Source organism: Alligator sinensis, unplaced genomic scaffold (assembly GCF_000455745.1).
Source record: "Alligator sinensis unplaced genomic scaffold, ASM45574v1 scaffold846_1, whole genome shotgun sequence".
In the NCBI taxonomy this organism is placed as follows: Eukaryota; Metazoa; Chordata; order Crocodylia; family Alligatoridae; genus Alligator; species Alligator sinensis.
The window spans coordinates 1,223,210-1,241,131 of NW_005842230.1; the positions used below are offsets into that span (position 1 = coordinate 1,223,210).

The 17,922-nt window shown below is 42.0% G+C and overlaps 1 protein-coding gene across 2 annotated transcripts in view; it reads left to right on the forward strand.

Moving 5' to 3' along the window:
- The first annotated feature begins 91 nt into the window (after window positions 1-91).
- Window positions 92-17,922, forward strand: part of ATR (ATR serine/threonine kinase) — a 75,295-nt gene continuing 57,464 nt past the window's right edge. Inside the window, exons 1-15 of one of the 2 annotated variants that reach the window (XM_014521606.2) lie at window positions 92-201; window positions 427-518; window positions 5,212-5,355; window positions 6,530-7,419; window positions 9,885-10,075; window positions 10,451-10,642; window positions 10,858-11,081; window positions 11,529-11,666; window positions 12,099-12,297; window positions 12,870-13,129; window positions 13,534-13,724; window positions 14,224-14,324; window positions 14,714-14,885; window positions 15,121-15,291; window positions 16,312-16,506. In XM_014521606.2, the coding sequence (XP_014377092.1) occupies window positions 143-201; window positions 427-518; window positions 5,212-5,355; window positions 6,530-7,419; window positions 9,885-10,075; window positions 10,451-10,642; window positions 10,858-11,081; window positions 11,529-11,666; window positions 12,099-12,297; window positions 12,870-13,129; window positions 13,534-13,724; window positions 14,224-14,324; window positions 14,714-14,885; window positions 15,121-15,291; window positions 16,312-16,506 (3,219 nt within the window). In that variant the 5' untranslated portion in view covers window positions 92-142. The remainder of the gene's footprint in view (window positions 202-426; window positions 519-5,211; window positions 5,356-6,529; window positions 7,420-9,884; window positions 10,076-10,450; window positions 10,643-10,857; window positions 11,082-11,528; window positions 11,667-12,098; window positions 12,298-12,869; window positions 13,130-13,533; window positions 13,725-14,223; window positions 14,325-14,713; window positions 14,886-15,120; window positions 15,292-16,311; window positions 16,507-17,922) is intronic. The other variant, XM_025208462.1, reaches the window with a different exon arrangement.

Sequence of the window (17,922 nt, forward strand, 5' to 3'; positions counted from 1 at the left end):
GGCGCGTGGCCTTTGTGACGCTCCGCCTCCCCAGGGGAAGGCGCGTGTGCTCGTGCAGCGCGCCAACGAGGCGTGTTGGTCCGCGCCGGCCGCCGTCCCGAGCGCTGGCCCCGCCCCCGCGAGCAGTGGCGCGCTGGGCGCGATGGCGGAGCCGGGGCTAGGCATGGCCTCTATGATCCCGGCGCTGCGCGACCTGGGCAGGTAGGTGCGGCCGGGCGGGCACCTGGGTCCACCGCTCTGTGCCATGAGCGCCCCGAGCGGCCGGGCCACAGCGGTACCCGCGCGGAGCAGCGCAGCGCCGTGCCCCCGGCGGGGCAGGCTAGGGAAGCGGCGCTGTGGCCGGGCTCAGGGAGGCACCGATGTTTCCCGGCCTGAAAGCCGGCTCGGGCACCGGGTGGTGCTGACGCGCCCCTTCTTCCCCCGCAGCGCCGGGCCCGAGGACTACCCCAGCGTGGTGCAGAAACCCAGGCAGATCCTCGGCCAGTTCGTTGACAGGATCCTCACGGATGTGGACCTGGGTAAGGGAAACGGGGCTTCAGGGCGCACCCCCCCCGCTGCCGAGAGTGGGGCGAAGCTCCCTTGGTTGGGAACAAACCTGTGGGTCTTCTCCCAGCAAAGGCTTAGCAGACCTGAAGCAGTTTATTTGTATAATGACAGGGTTTCTAGCAACACCAGTAGAGTTGAGTGAACTACAACTGTCTAAATAAATGCTAGTGTAAGTGCTTGTGTGTGCCTGCATATGTGCATACTTGTGTATGCTTTTGCACATGCCTGTGCTTGTGCATATGCTTGTGCGTGTCCATAGATCTACATCAAGGGTGGGCAGTTATTTCGGGCTGAGGGCTTACTGAGTTTTGGCAAGCCATTGAGGGCCACATGACAAGCAGCCAGGGGCAGATAAATATTTATTTTCTAAATGTTTTAGGGACCCCGTGGTCCTGATAAAATGACCCGGTGGGCTGCATTTTGCCCACCCCTGATCTACATGCACATCTGCGCATGTGTATGCAGTGCTGTGGCAAGGAAGTTTGGCTCCTGGGGCAAACCCACAGCAACAGCTCGCCCCTATCTTTCGCACAGCTTGCAGGGGGCAGGGTGGGACACACGTTCCCCTCATCAGTGTTTGCCTGGGAGTGCATGCAGTGGTTGGAGCCACCCTTTCCCGTCCCCACGCCTCCCCAAATGAGCTGTTCGCAGCTCCATCCTGTTGGCACCCCTTCGCTTTGGCACCCAGGGCAGTCACCCCATTTGCCTCCAGCCCTTTGCTACAGCACTGCATGTGTGCATGTGCGAATATATGTACATACACATATAATGATGTATTAGAAAGCAAGGAGGCTGCATCATAAATGTGCTCTGTTCACTGAAGAAATAAATCCTGCCATTCCTTATTTGAACATTTTGCAGAATTGAGTTCTTATTTTGGCATCTTTAGTTTTTAATTTTAGAATGCTGTTGTAACTTCTTGTAGCCCTTGCTAAATCAGAGGTGTCAAAAGATCCAGCCTGCAGGCTACATGCCATCAGTGGAGCCACTGCAGGCTGCATGCCGTCAGTGGAACCATGTCGTGTCCCATGTAACTAGAAAGTTAGTAACAGAGTGAGCAGTGGCAAGATTAATTGCTGTGGCTTGTCTTGCTACCAAATTTCCAGCCCCACATGCTGGATACAGAGCAGGGAGCTGTCATCTGGCCCATGGGGCTGCCTGTGAGCTAGAAATTTGGTGGTGGATCAAGTGACTGCTGCCTCTCCAAGAGCTGCAACAAGTCCTATATTTACCTGAATCCAAAATGACCTTGAATTTAAGAGACCCCCCCAATAATTCTCTGTGGAAAATGTATACATTTATTATAGTTTTCCCTGTATAGAATCTAATTATTGGGGAATCATCTTAAATTCATGCCCCCACCCCTGCAGGTGACGAGGGGACAGGCAATGAGGCGACAGTAATGGGGCAGACAGTGAAGGGGAACGTGTAGGGCAGGTGGTAGGGGTGCAGTAATGGGGCAGGCAGTGGAGGTACAGGGAGTGGGCAGACAGGCATAGATTCATAGATTGTTAGGAGCTGGAAGGGACCTCGCAAGATCATTGGGTCCAGCCCCCTTGCATTAGGCAGGAAAGACAGCTGGGGTCAGGTGACCCCAACGAGGTGATTATCCAGTCTCTTGAAGATTTCTAGTTGATGCATGGCAGAGTATTGTTTTCCCTGCTGGCACACTGACGGCTCATGTTTATACTATGTTCTATTATTACCCCTAGGTCCCTTTCAGTCGTGGTGCTAGCAGGGCCGTCCCTAGGGGTGGGCAAGTGGGGCGGCTGCTGTACAGGCCCTGCTGCGGCCTCTGCACGCTGCCGGCTCCGCGGTCCAGCCACTCCACTGCACCCCCACACAGGCTGATATGCCCCAGGCCCCACACACCCCTAGGGACAGCTCTGGGTGCTAGTCAGTTGAGCACCACCGAGCTTGTAAGTATGTTGGGGATTATTCATCCCCAGATGGAGCACTTTACGCTTCTCAAAGTTGAATTTCATCTGGTTCCGATCCGCCCAATTTGCCAGCCTGTCTAGGTCTGCCTGTATCTGCAGCCTATTTTGAAGCATGACCATGCTACCCAATAACTTGGTGTCGTCTGCGAACTTGGTCAGTGAGCTCGTCACCCCGACATCCAAATCATTGATAAAGATGTTGAAAAACACTGGACCAAGCACGGACCCCTGAGGGACACCACTGACCACTTCTCACTGAGGCGACACAGATCCATTCATTAGAACTCTATGGGTGTTACCCCGCAGCCAGCTTCCTACCCACCTAACTGTCAAACAGTTAAGCCCATAATCCTCCAATTTTCCTGTGAGACCATCATGGGAAAGTAGATCAAAGGCCTTTTGGAAGTCTAGGTAAACAGTGTCAACCTCCTCTCTCTTACCTAGGTGGCGAGTTACCTGGTTGTAGAAAGAGATGAGATTGGTAAAACAAGACCTGCTCACAACAAAGCCATTGCACATAGACTCCTTGAAGAATTTTTCTAGGATTTTCCTTGGGATAGAAGTTAGGCTAATTAGCCTATAGTTGCCTGGGTCCTCTCTCCTCCCCTTCTTGAAAATGGGCACAACATTGTCCCTTTTTCAGTCTTCAGGTACCTCCCCTGAGCACCACGAGTTTTGGAAGAGTTTCGCCAGAGGTCCCGCAATGACTTCCTCCAGCTCCTTCAGCACTCTCAGATTAAGTTCATTTGGTCCTGTTGACTTATAAATGTCTAGCTTTTCTGACTGATCACGTACCAGCTCAGTGTCAACAGCAGGAAGGCGGTCATTCCCACCATGCCCATTCTGAACCTTATCTATTATGATATTCCCCTTAGTCCAGTGAAATACTGAAGCAAAGTAGTGATTCAGGAGTTCAGTTTTCTCCTGAGTGTCAGCAACTAGCTGTCCTGAGTTGTTAAGCAATGGTCACACACTTCCATTTGTTTTCCTCCTGTTCCCTACATACCTAAAGAAGGACTTCTTATTGTTCTTGATTTCTGTAGCTAGTTTAAATTCAGTCTCTGCCTTAGACTTTCTAACCTGCTTCCTACAAGTGCAGGCCGTTGTTGTATAGTCCTCCTTAGAGACTGTCCCAAGCTTCTGTTGTTTGTATGCCTCTTTCTTCTTTTTCAAGAGGACCATGATGATATCTGTATTAAGCCAAGAGGGCTTACCAACCCTTCTGCTACCTTTCCTCTGCATGGGAATGGACTTCTTGTGTGCTTCGAGGATTGTGTCCTTGAGGAACAACTACTCTTCATGCACTCCTTTCACCTTCGGTCCCTAATCCTGCAGCACTTCCCCTACTGTTGCCCTGAGCCTGTTGAAATTCTTTTTTGATGTCCAAAACTTCGACCCAGCTAGCTGATTTGCCTGCCTTGCGATGGACAGTGAATGTGATGGGTTTGTGGTCGCTGTCACCCAGGTTACCCTCTATATTCAAGGCACTCACCAGATCATCTCCTTTGGCCATGACCAAGTCTAGGAGAGTTTTACCTCTGGTTGGCCTGTGTACTTCCTGAGTCAGGTAGAGCTCTTCGATACAGGTGACTGATCCAACTTAGCTGAGTGCTCCTCCCAAGAGATGTCTGGGTAATTGCAGTCACCCATAATGGCCATGTCCCGTGCGTGCGTGGCCTCTGCCAGTTCTCGAGAGAACTGCAGATCGAGCTCCTCCTGGTTTGGTGGTCTGTAGTATATACCAACAGTTAGGTCTCTCTTACCATGCCCCCCCGCCCGGTAGTTTGACCAAGAGGGTTTTGAGCCGCTCTTCTTTGGAGCCAATGTTGGCGTCTAAGGAGGTGTACTGCTCCCTCACATAGACAGCTACACCTCCACCTTTCTTCCCTACTCAGTCCTTTCTGTGCAGGTTGTAGCCCTGTATGGCTATGTTCCAATCATGTGAGAAGTCCCACCAGGTCTCCATAATCCCTACTAGATCATAATGCCCACTGGAGAGTAGGAGGGCTAGCTCTTCCTGCTTGTTTCCAATGCTCCTGGCATTAGTGTACAGGCACCTGAGTCCTCCAATTGAGACCCTTGATTTCCTGTCACGCTGAGGGAGAACCATTCCCTCAGCTCTTGGAAGAGTGGCTGTCCTAGTGTCCCCAACTTTGGAGCTTACTTGTGTGCCGCTCCCCAGTGTTTCACCATGTCCCACTGATCTAAAGCCCTGTCTAGAAGCTTGGTCACCGTGGCCAAGAACAGGGACTTACCTCTCCATGTGAGGTGGATGTCATCCCTTCCCGGGAGTCCTCTCTCCCTGAAGTGTGCACTGTGGTCACAGAAACCGAAGCCCTCTTGGTAGTATTGGCTATATGATCAACACGTGGGTTTGGCAAACCGAGCTTTATTGCATAATGTATGGATAACTCAGGCAAATTAAGCAGTTTATATAAAAATTACTCTTACTCATTCACACCAAGTCACTTATTCGCATCACTTGGAGTCACACATTATCAGCCAATAAAAGCCAATTGCCGAGAACATCAATTTTCCTTTTATTGGTGCTGATACGATATGGACCAATGTATCAGGGTACCTCTAAGATAAAAAGCGTTGTGACTTGTAGAGGTTACAATACAAGTTTCCATAAGGAAAGTGTTTATTTTATCTGAAGAATGATTAAAATAATTACATTTCTATGGTATAGTATTAATGGGAATGTTTATCATTTTTTTTTAAGTTGCTTTGGAACTTGCTAAGAAAAATGATTCTCTGCCAAGTTCTGTGATGCTGCTTGATTTTATTCAACACATCATGAAATCTTCTCCGCTTATGTTCGTAAGTGTAAGTGAAAATCTCCCAGAGGCTGAGTGCAGTTGCATAGGTGAGTTGGGTTTTTTGTTTGTTTGGAGTTTTTTGGCCTACTTTAATTACAAGAAATAGTCTAACACAGGAATCAGCAACCTATGACCCATGGGCTGGGTACAGCTTTTAGAGCCATTTTATCTGGCCTATGGAGCTGGGGGTCTTTGTTGATGGCAGGGCTTTGCCCATATGGCAACCAGGCAGTTGGAAGAAATGGCAGTGGTTGCACCGTAAGAGAGAGTGGTGACTGCAGTTTCAATGGTGGTTGTGTGACCTGGGTTGGAAGTAATCCTACTCCTGGAGCTAAGCTCTAACAGAGCAACCCCCCATAAAGTGTTGCCAACCCATTGCCTAACATATCTTATATTAAGGTCAGCTCATTACACAGACTTCCTTTATCTCCATATCTGTTCTCTTTCATGTGTTTGTACTGTATGTTGTCAGTGAAATGAATCCCTGATGGCCTGTCACTGTAAACATGTTAGACTTGTGCAAATGAAAATAGGTCAGTACATATCCAAGGACAGATTTTTGGATTTCTTGATCGGATTTTTTGACAGATTTCTGGCTCGTTTAACCATTAAAATACAAACCAGCTCCCATCTGGGTCGAATCCTAAATGACATGGTAACTTTCTGTTTTTCTTTTGGATTTTGGCAAGTACCATAAAATATGGTAGGCCAAGGAAGCCTAAGGACAAAGTACGGCAGGTCAGGTCTCCTGACCAAAAAATAATCTCTTCAGTTAGAATTCATGCCTTCCTTTTCACACTTTTTAAAAATCTCACCTGGGAAAGCTATCAGGAAACCCCTGTGTGCCTACGATAGAGGGAAAGGAGTGGAACACAGATTAACAGTTTGAAACAGGTGTATGTATGGTAACAAGGTTAGTCACTTGCATAAGAGCAGGCAATGACTTTGAGCAGTCGCAATAGAGGAGGGGACCTGTGCTGTAAAGAACGGTCAGCCATCAGTTGCGGTTTGAGATGGATGCCGAGGACAAGAGTTCTTTATAGCATAGTACAGTGTTCTGAGGCTGCCACTTACATTTCTTTGTTTTTCTGTTTTTAAAGGTTACATATTAAAGGAGCAAACAATACTTAATTAAGGAAGAATCATTTATACCAAGTGGTTTTTACATAACCTTCTTAGCATATGAATCACAATATTGTTTTTGTTTTGTTTTTTTCCTAGAATTTAGTAATTGGATCATAACAAGGCTTTTACGAATTGCTTCAACTCCAAACTGCCACACGTTACACAAGAATATCTGTGATGTCATCTGTTCTTTGCTCTTTCTTTTTAAATCAAAGAGCTGTACCATTTTTGAGGTGCTAACAGGAGATTTACTACAACTTTTCCAAGATCTAATTTTCTTGCATGAAAGAAAGACACAGAGGCAACTCCACGGGGGGTTGTTAGTCTGGCCAGTAACAATAAATAGATTTTCAAGTAACAAAAATGATAATTTAGAATATTTAAGCTCAGCCCCATTGCAATTGATGGGCATGCCCAATGTTGAATGCTTGGAATTCACATTAATGACCATTCTAACTGACATTGTTCCTGATTTGTTTTGTGCAAGACAGGACCTTATTCTGTGGAGAATAGGCTGTTCTCTACTGGAGTATGGTAGTCCAAGAATTAAATCCCTATCCCTGATCTTTTTAGTAAAATTAATACAACTAGGAGGACCTCCAGAACAGCTTGCCAGTGCCTTCTTTATGGCCTTCTTTGGATTGTTGCAGTCAATACTTGAAACAGATGTTGAAAATTTAGAACTCTTTGAAGAACCTTTGCTGCTCTTGGTGAGGACATTGTTCCTCTTGGAAGCAGATTCCTATAGAAGAATTGAACCCATCTACCTATATATACTCCTAGAGAAGCTTTGTGCATTGTTTGAAGCAAATGTGCTCAGATACATCCAGTCTGAAAAGCTGAAAGATGCTTTGTGTCATATACTGCAATATTTTCTGAAGTTTGTGCCAGCTGGATATGAATCTGCTTTACAAGATAGAAAGGCCCATATTGGCACCATATGCACAATTTTTGTTGATGTACTTGGAAGTCAGGTAGATCAAGAGGTAGGTTAATTTGAAAAACTACTTTTCCTTTTGTCATTATGATACATGAGTGTACAGAATCTGTGCAAGGGAGATTATCTAGATGCTAGCCATTTCAGAAATGCATCTGGGGTAGTGAGTTGGGTTAGGAATAAAGCATGCATTCTTTTCTTTCTAATAGTTCTCTTTGTATAACTTCTATATGAAGTTTTGCACTTTGCGTGTAGGGGGTGTCTCATAGAGCTCATAGGACTCCATGCAGATGGAGAGGTCTTTCCATATAGCATATAGAACTGAGGCACAAGATTGTACTTGACTTGAAGAATTTACAGTGTACTGTCTGTATTTTAAATTGTGTAGCGCATTTTAGGTGCTGTAAAAATAGATAGGTTATCTAAGGTTGTGGGTATGGACAAACATAATGCCTGAAATGTTTCCAAAATCCAGATGCATGCAGGGAGTAGCCCAGGGGAGGCAGGAATTGGAGGGAACTATCAGTGCTTCTCTGCAGCCCCCACGTTCTTGGGCTACATCCCTGTTTTCCCTATCCTTTCTTTTCCCCCATCCCCAAGTTGCTGATGTTGGTGAGTGCTCTCCCATGGCAGTGGGGAGTGCAGGGTTCTTGCAGCTCTTGTAGTGTCCTGAGTGCCTGTAGTCCTGTTGCCTAGAGTGCTGGGGGCAGGGTAACCTGAGGGCCCAGAGTGCCAGGAGTGGCAGTACATGCAGCACCTAGAGAGCTGGGAGTCTCAGCTGTAGTATGGGATGATGGAGGACTGACCAACCCATAAAGATGCAGTGTGTTCCTTGCATGTATTATTTTGTCATATTTGAGGGCGTTTTATTCCACCTGTGCATCTGTACAGTTGCCTTTTGAAACATTTCAGAAACATTTCAAAGCTTTTTGAAATTTTCAAATGTTATTTCTGCCTTCATGTCAGATGGAGAAATGATTTTTCCAAGTAAGATGCTGGAGGAACCTTACTGAATTTACCATATTTACTTGCATCCAAGATTATGTTGGATTTATGACCGCTGCCCCCCATAATTTAATTATCTACCTGGAAAATGTATAAATTTGTTATAATTTTCCTGGTGTTGAATTTGATTATAAGTGGGTTGTCTTAAAATTGTCCCGTCTTTCCCACTGCTACAGCAGGTGGAAAAGCAAGGGCAGTCTGACTCCCCCTTAACCTCGCCATGGCTGCACTGCCTGGCACCCACCCCCCACCGCTGTGCCTGTGCCCCCTGGCACCTGCCTCCCCTGCTATTTGGGGCTCCCCTGCCTCCTGCCTTGACCCCTGCTGCATGCATTCCTTGGTGCCTGCCCCCTCCTGTCCTTTTGCCCCTTACCCCCAATTCTTTTTGGGTCACCCGGCCACCACTGCTTACCCTGGCCATGCAACAGCAGTTGTGACAGCGATGGCTTCAGCCATGAGCCCTGGGGTCAGGGTTGGAGCCAAAGCTGTTATTGGAGCTTTCTACTCCAGCAATGGGGGAGGGAAAAACCTTGGATTCAAGTAAATACTATATTTAAAAATGTTTAAATTCAGAGCAGTAACAGATATGCGTGTTGCTAAGAAGAGTATGACATCATAACAGGGTATTAGTATACAACTGCCTCTAGCTATTGGCAACAATATCAGTTACTTTAGCAGGTAGGAGAGTCATACTGAGCATATTTTCAGGTTTGCGTGCAAATTCATTTAATAAGTCCAGCATCAATGATACAAGTGGCATACAGAGTAGCATTCGTTTCCTGATATTTCATGCCTGAGAGCATTCCTGTAAATATTTGCTAGTCTTCCTCCACATCCCCTTCAAATCTCACCTTAAAACGTTTTTTGCCATGAAGCCTGTTGAAACACAAGCTACTGCTGTGCTGAGTCCACTATCTGTCATTCTGATGACACTGGTTACTTGAACCTCCCTTATCTATTCATTTATTGTCTCTCTCATTGGTTTGCAAAGTCTTTGGGTTAAAGCTTAATTTTTTTTTTTTGTTTTTACAGTTCTGAGTATAATGGGGGTCTGTCTGTGACTGAAGTTTCTAAGTGCTACTGTGTATATATTACATTAATTGTAGTATATTATATTAATTATAAATGAGCAAAATGGATTTTCCTGAATGCTTTTTGCCTAAGCATTGTGAAGGAAAGAGGACTATTGCTAGTAATCACTCAGAAAATGATGTAGAAAGCTGCATTACTCACATGGAAACTTTCCTTTCATTACATGAGTATTACGAGTGATCTAAGTTAATATTTCTTTTAATCTTACAGAGTTCAGTAGGAATATTCCATTAAGTAAAGCTTTCTGTAACAATTGCATAGTCAGGTCCTTGCACAGAAGTTTTGTGTGCCCTCAGGAGTTGTCTTGAGGTTGTGCTCTTGCTTTTTTAGTAGTAAAATATATATTCATTTATTTGTCTTCTCTTGACAAAGAGGAAACAGTCTAATGCTAACTTTTTGTGTGTATACGTGTCTTAGTATGTAGTGAGTCCACTCTATGTAGCATTAAAAACAGAAGGTCTGGAGATCATTCAGGAGTTTCAGCACTGGAACCAGCTTGATGCTTCTGATACAGATGGATGGAGCAGCAGTAGTGATGAAGTTCCAGAAAAAAGAAAACGACTAAGTCTGTCAATAAAGAATCAAAAGAAATCACCTGTACCACCAGTGTATGACATTTATTCAATTACTATTTTTATATTAATTTGAGAGAGAAGTATCTCAACTGCGCTTTCGAGCTCTGATAATATTTTGAAAACTTATTATATCATATCTGACATATATACACTTGTATTTTTATAGCCCACCAAAGAAACTGTTTTAAGGCTAACTGAACAAAACATTTTTTCCTGCATGAAATAATGTTATTTATTAGTTCATATTTTATTATCTAAAGGTCAGAGATAAGGAAAATTCCTACCCTCTCCTATTCTACTGTTATGTTCCCATATCAAAAACTAGTTTGTTCTAGAATTGTTTTACAAGGATTTTACATTGCAGAAGATATGTATTTGTTTGTTTGTTTTGTATTGGTTTAATTACAGGCTAAATTCTGTGAACATGAATGTGAAGAGCACGCTATGGAATGCAGTAAATAAGAAAGCTGAATCTTTAATATTTCTCCTTGAACAAGACACTCTACCAGCAGATGTTCTGCAGACTGTAGAAGGGATTACTGTAATACTACGATTGGCTGCCCTGTGTACAGTTCATTGTTCTCCCCCAAATTCTAACAGGTAAAATTACTAAGATGACCATTGTCTAATGGCTTCTTTCAGTTATGTAGGCACTCTTTTGTGAACTTGTGTAAGATTATTTGGGTACATTTTTATGTACAGCTTTGTATAAATCACCTGCTTTTTGATGAGTTGTTTTTTTCATAGTAAGAATTTGATTATACTTTAGCAAATGTTACAATAATCATATGATTTCTAAATGTTTTTCTTAACAGTGTGGATCATAAAATAACTCGTAGCTTGAGTAATCATAAACGTAATGCTACCCGGTCTTCAGATTCTGTGGTGAATGTACAACTGACCTGGATTTCCTCTGCTTTTATCATGAGAATAGTGAAACTCTGCAGAAAACTGTTAGAAGCTGCTGCTCAGATTGATAACTTGGAACCTGTCATTGACAGAATAGTGAAAATTGTTGATGCTTTGTTTTATATGCAAGGTGAGAAGTTGTTTAAATTCTGATTCTTTGTCAAGATGGTCTTCACTTACGGAGTGTCTCTGATTAACACTCCATTGCATAGAGGTTGCATTAAAGGGAGTTTTATCACCCCTGAAATATGGGGAGATTTTTCGGTCTGTGTGGAAAGAGCATCATTTTACTTTTTGAAGATTGCCTGTGCCTCTATTGTTTCTTCTTCAGAAAGAACTACTGTGTGGTTAGTGAACTTGCCTAAGAAATGAACTTTGTAGATAATACTGTATATTTGAATGTTTCATGAAATTTTAGAATTGTTTTTAATTGGCTTTAATACCCCATTGCTTTTAAAATGAAGAATTCTAATACATGGATGGTTTTGTTTGTACTTTAACAAATTAAGAATGTATAATATGCATCTTTTTCATAAGCAATATAGACTGGTAAATATATTTTTGGGGTTTTCCTTAGTAAAAAGCCAGCTCGATGATCAGATTCTGGAAAATTTATGTGAGATATTATCACTGCCATGGATTTATAGCCATCTTGATGACTCTTCTTTCAGTTCTGATCTTCTAGTTCTGAGCCAAAGGATTGCACATGGTTTCGGTAAGCATGGTAAACATCAGAACTTACCAGTCTTTGTCCATTTTATGTATTTAATGTGCCATGGGTATATGTCTTCTAATTTAATGTGGGCTTTGCAAATCTATGTGCAAGGGACAACAGGCTACTTACCCTGTCATATATGCAGTAATTTGTATCACTTTGTCTAATAGATTTTATTTTTTAAAAAACATAGACTACACACTTGTGTAGATAATGTTCCAAATTGGAACAGATCCTGTTTTGTGTCTTTAGAACCAGTAGAGAACACTTAGATATCTAACACTGAAATTCTGGTGCCAAATCCTCAGTCCTAGTGGCTTGCTCTGGAGCGTAACATATAGCTGGACAAATATATAAAATGCAAGAAAGTTTTCTAGCTCTTCAATATTTGGAGCTTTACGTAGTGTGTAATTTTATGTATTTTCCCCTCAGCACCTCAAATTCAGTCCCACTGCATATTCCTTCTGTCTCTGTTCCCAAGAAATATTCATCTGGATTGGAGAAAATCTGTTTACCATTGGGCGCTACAGAGTTCCCATGAGGTTGTTCGTGGTAGTTGTATTAAAGGATTCCCTGTCCTGCTGCACCATGTAGGTGTGAAGTCCTACAGTACGGTTCCCAATACTCTCTTGTACGTATTACTACTCTTTTCACTTTATCAGATTATACTTGAGAAGGAAAAAACTGCATGTGGAAATTTAGCATAAGCTCTGAAATCTTAGTTTGGGGGGAGACTGTTACTTTATTTTTTATCCAAAAAGTAGTAGGGGTTTTAGATAATATATAAAAGACAAACTTTCTGTCCAGTTATCATACAAAAAATCAAAATCAAATTTAAGATAAGGGAATGGGATTTGTTAAACATGCAGTATCCAAGAGATGCTGTATGTCTTGTACATATTCACATTCAGTTTCCTTTCAGTGCACATACAGTGTCCTCCTTTTTAATGTCCAGCCTCTAGTTTCTGTCCTACTGTGCCAAGTTAAAGATACTTTTTATCTACATGCACATGCCTTCTCATGAAGAAACCTTGGAAACCTAGAGAAAGTGTCAAAGGGAAACAAGAAGCTATTTTTAAAGAGCTGTGATTTCTATAAAGCCTAACATTGAGTATTTTGAAAGTATTGGAATGTAGAATATAAAAAATACAAATGACTGAGTGAAATACTAAAAGGGTTTTTTTGTTTTGTCTTTTGTTATAGAAACCAAGTAAAAGATGAATCTGAGTTAGTCAAGAAAGCTTGTGCGAGCATCACTGGGAAATTAGCTTGCTGTCTTTCCGGCACATTTAAATTAATACCTTATTTAACAGAACCTGATACTGAGCATGTCAAATATGATATTTTATGTAGCAGCCTTACTGTGAGCTCCACTCATGAAGATGCACGTTCAGTGAAAACCTTTGTCTTCAAGCCATTTCTTAATCTTCTTGAAAGCAGAGTACCCAGTTCAGTTAAACTAGGTACCTGACTTTTTTTTTTTAACACTCACTTGCATATGCTGAGTCACTTGCTACTGAGACTTTCCTTGAGTCGTTTCCATGTAGTATTCCTTTTATGTTTAACTAGCAGTGCGTGGGATTTTACGTTTAAATTATATTAAATATCAATTTTAGATATTAAGTTAATCATAGTTAAGTAAGAAATATATATAACATTTAGTCTGTTTCTGTCTGTGAGTCTAATATTTGCTATAAATTAAATTATAAAGAAGCATATTGTTTGAAAATATTTTTTGTATTAATAAATAGGTTCATGAAATGTAGCATTATTTTGCTTGATCCTGTTACATCACTGTAAGTTCTTAAAAACATTAAACTCTAAATATAGATTCTCCTACCTTCCCCAACCCCTTTCTTTCTATTAGCATTTATAGAAAATATACCTCATCTTTGCAAACATCTGGATTTTAAAGATGAAGAATCAGATGTCAAGATTTTTGTTTTGTGTCTATTGAATTTAATGGAAGATCCAGACAAAGATGTAAGAGTGGCTTTCAGTGACCATATCCGGAACATATTAGAATCCTTGGATTCTGAGGAAGGTTTCATAAAAGAGGTGAAGTTGTTCACATATGTGTGTGTGTGTGTTTGGGGGGTTGTTGGTTGTAGCTGTGTTGGTCTAAGGACATATGCAGGCTATATAGACATTGGATTTATGATGCATTACAATCTGCCTGACACACCAGGTAACCTGCCTTTAGCTGACCACTGGCATTCCTTTCCATCCCCCCACCCATCTCTACCCTTTGTCTTCCAGACTTTCATTCCCCAGACTTCTTATTTACTTTAGCTTCTTTTCTACCTTGGGAGACATCATAACAGTGGCAGAGTCTCCCAATGCCTGAAGAAGGGTGTTTGTACCTGAAAGCTTGCCAAGAAATGTTTTCCAACTCTTTAGTTGGTCTAATACAAGATATCACATCTACTCAAAGAACCTTGTTTGTGTGTGTGTCTGTTTGGTAGGGGTTTTTTTAAGAGCTTTGAATTTTCCATTAAAAAAACAACCTGTTTAACTAATGCTAAAAGTTTTGTCCTTTTCAAATTTATTGTTCCAGCTTTTTGTTTCAAGAATAAAAGAAGCCTATACAAATGCTAAAATATCAAGAAATAATGAGTTGAAGGATACACTGATTCTCACAACAGGAGATATTGGAAGGGATTTTTATCTGTGTTTTATACGTTGCTCATTGCTGGATATTTTTGGTTTACAGTTCAGAGATGTGTCTTTCACAAGCATAGATGCCAGGAATAAAACTTTCAAAACCCAGTCTTGCAGTCAGATCCACCCAAGGTGATCTTGTGTCTATACTTAGTCTTAGTGACTTTAGTAGAGATTCCATTGCGGTTCTCATCTGTTAAATTTACTTGCTCTTTAAAAAAATGTCTATTACGTAGTGTTTTATTTTCTAAATATATTGAAAAATTGCATTTATTAGGGCACCCTGCATAGTACTGAAACTTGTAGGAAGCTTTTCCCTCCCCCAGTGTTATAAGTAGTGTCTTGTGCCAACTGTGTAATAATAATTTTCTGTTTCTTTTTCGAAGGGCAGCAAAAGGGGATTTGGTGCCATTTGCACTTTTGCACTTGTTGCATTGCTTGCTGTCCAAATCTGCATCTGTGGCTGGAGCAGCATATGCAGAAATTAGGGCACTAGCAGCAGCCAAGTCTATAAAGCTGCAAGCTTTCTTCAGTCAATACAAGAAGCCTATTTGTCAGGTGAGGGGAAAAAAGAGCAATGCCTTAAGGAGCAAGTATTATATATTGCCATATTTTAAAGACAAAGGGGGTCTCCTGACTTTATATTAGAATGGTATAAGACAAAAAAGACCCTTCAGAAGAGTGGGAAGTCAATGACTTCTTGTAAAGGGCGTGGTGGTGGATCTGTGTTTGATGTGGATGTTATTTCTAGAGGTGGGAAGCTAATATAGAAATATGTTTCTTATTGCTTTAGTTTCTAGTGGAATCCTTGCACTCCAGCCAAGTGATAGCAATTTCTAATACTCCATGCCAAAGTAGTGAGCTACAAAAACAAGAGACTATTCATCACAGAGAAGTTGCCTTGAACACGCTATCTGAAATTGCCAATGTATTTGATTTTCCAGACCTCAATCGCTTTTTGTCTGTGAGTTGATAGTTCCTTTTACTTCTGTTGCTTGTGTACTTGTGGGCTTGTATATACTTTAGTCAGCTGTTTTCTACTAATTCTTAGACCTCTGGATTTTTTGTTTTTTCAGCCTCTTCCTCCTCTAATAGGGTAACTATAATTGAGATCACTTAGAATTGCTTCTGATGGCAGGTAAAGGGAGGATGGAAATTATTTAGTCAAGGTGCTGAGGAAGGTGAGCTACAGTGGCAGTTTGGCACATGAAGGAGGCGTGCCATCCATGGATCTAAGTGGAGTACACATTTGCTCAGAACACTTACTGGCTATAGCTATTAAATGGAATAAGTATTGAATCAAAACCCTTCTGCTTTGAAGTGATTTTTTTTTTGCTGTCATAACTTAGATAAGATGTTCTGGATAGAATAAGATAAAAGTAGTTTCATATGCACCACTTAATTGTCTATAAGTGTCATCTTGTTTGTTGGAAGTGAGCAACAGTTCTGGGGCATAGCAAGATGAAAAGTGTCCCGGGTGTTCCTTTTGTGAAGAGATTAACTAGATAGAACTCTTCAGTATATCACCATCTGGATAGATTCATTTCTTCTAGAATTTCTTATTTTAAAGCACCACTAGACAGGGGTGGCCAACTTATAGCACCTGTGCCACAGCTAGCACGAGCAGCCTTTGTGGTACACAGCAGCTCAGGAAGCGGGGCCAGGCAGCATAGCAGCTAAAAGGGCAAGGAGCAGAAGATCAGCTAGGGCAAGAAGAAGGAGGGAGAGGATCAAGGTGGCACTCAGGGAAGGTGCAGGGCTAACATCTGCCAAAAAGTTGGTTTGCACTACTGTAGGAAATTATTTTTCCAGTATTGTTTTCATGACTTGAGAATTTCCTCCTCTTCAGTATTTTTGTGGACTTACCATTGATTAGTCCATCTTAATTCAAAGTAATCATGAAGTTATACATTTATACAGGCAAGAAGGGGGAAAAAGGGAAATATCTTTTTTTCTAGTAAGTGTTGTTCTTTTAATTTGCCAGCGGACCCTGCAAGTTCTACTTCCTGACCTTGCAGCCAAAGCAAGTCCTGCAGCTTCTGAGCTTATTCGGACCATAGCAAGACAGCTGAATGTAAACCGCAGAGAAATCTTAATCAACAACTTTAAGTACATCTTCTCTCACTTGGTCTGTTCTTGTACGAAGGATGAGCTGGAGAGAGCACTTCACTACCTCAGGGTAATGTTCATTTGCCAAACTTACTCTTGCAGATAAAGAGCTTTTCCTATGCTGTGGCAGGGAGAAATAGCTTCAATGGATGGATCCTAGCAGGTGCCTCTGACCTGAGCTGGGTCTTCCTGGCCCGCGTTCTAAAAAGTTTACTTACCCCTTTTTCAAAAAGTATGTTTTTTAAAGTTTTTTGGCCACATACTTGTTTACCTGCAAAATGTTGCTATCCATACCCCCTACACCCAGTACATCTCTATTCCTGTTGATGCTGACATCAATGGGCAGCAATGCCATTAGTCAATGCATGTTGACCATTCGAAGTTTCACTTCCACCATTTTTTAAATTTAGGCACAGATCCCTTAGCAAAGTGCCACATACCCCGGGTGTTGCAGTCAAAAGCGGGATTCGAACCCAGTGCAGTTAAGGATTAACACCACACCTGATTTGATTAATGACAGGAAGGCTTTAATAACTATACCACAAACAAGCTATAAACTAAATGACAGAAAAAGACTCCTTCCTTCCATTATTCAGTGAATGAGTTATCAAAGAAGTCCTAGTATATGTTAGCTGTAAGAGTCTCTCTCACTAATGCAGTTTCAGTTTTTGCAGCGGTCATTGGGAGTGGATCCTTCAGAGGGATTGATCAGCTGGGTGCAGGTTACAATGTTGTAGTGATTTCTCTGTCTCCTGAAGTGCACACTTTGCCAGCAACTCTGTTTTGTTCATATACCGTTTAATTGCATAGCTTCAAAGCATTCCACCTTGATAGTTGGTCAATTAAAGTCTCTGAACAAAGCAGGTAGGGAGAGACTATCATATTACATTTGTTAACTGCTTGGAATCTGTTTTGGTCGTTCAGTTGTGAAACTTGCTTTTGTAAGCTTTTGATCTGTCCAGAGCTTATACTCAGTCACATGGGATGGGTCTTGATTGACTGAATGGGATACCTTAGGGCAATGATTACAGGACCCTTTTTTGGGTAGTTTTTTTAACAGTGGGGCAGAACCCAAAATATTCTGAACCAGAGGTGGTCTATGGAGACATTTACAAAACTCCAAACAGGCACTGAATGCCTGTTCTGAGAAGTATGCCTTGATCAAGGGACGATGTGTTAACAAGGAGGATACAGTCACATAGGGATATGCAGTTATTTATGAATGGTTTAGCATAATAAAACATTGGATATTTTTGCAACTAGCACAAGAAATTAAATCAATCGGGATTGCTTCATTTTGCATGGTCCTGTCACAACCCAAAGTTATGGATTTTTAAATTGTGTGTGCTTCGGCACCGCTAAATTATGTTCCCGCCGAATTGGAGCTCTTTTGCACGACGGAGTGTTCTGTTGTTATGGAGAACCCGCGTGCACAAAAGTGTTTCCCGCCGTTCTGTAGCCTTCTTTGCATTGTGCATTACTCTTG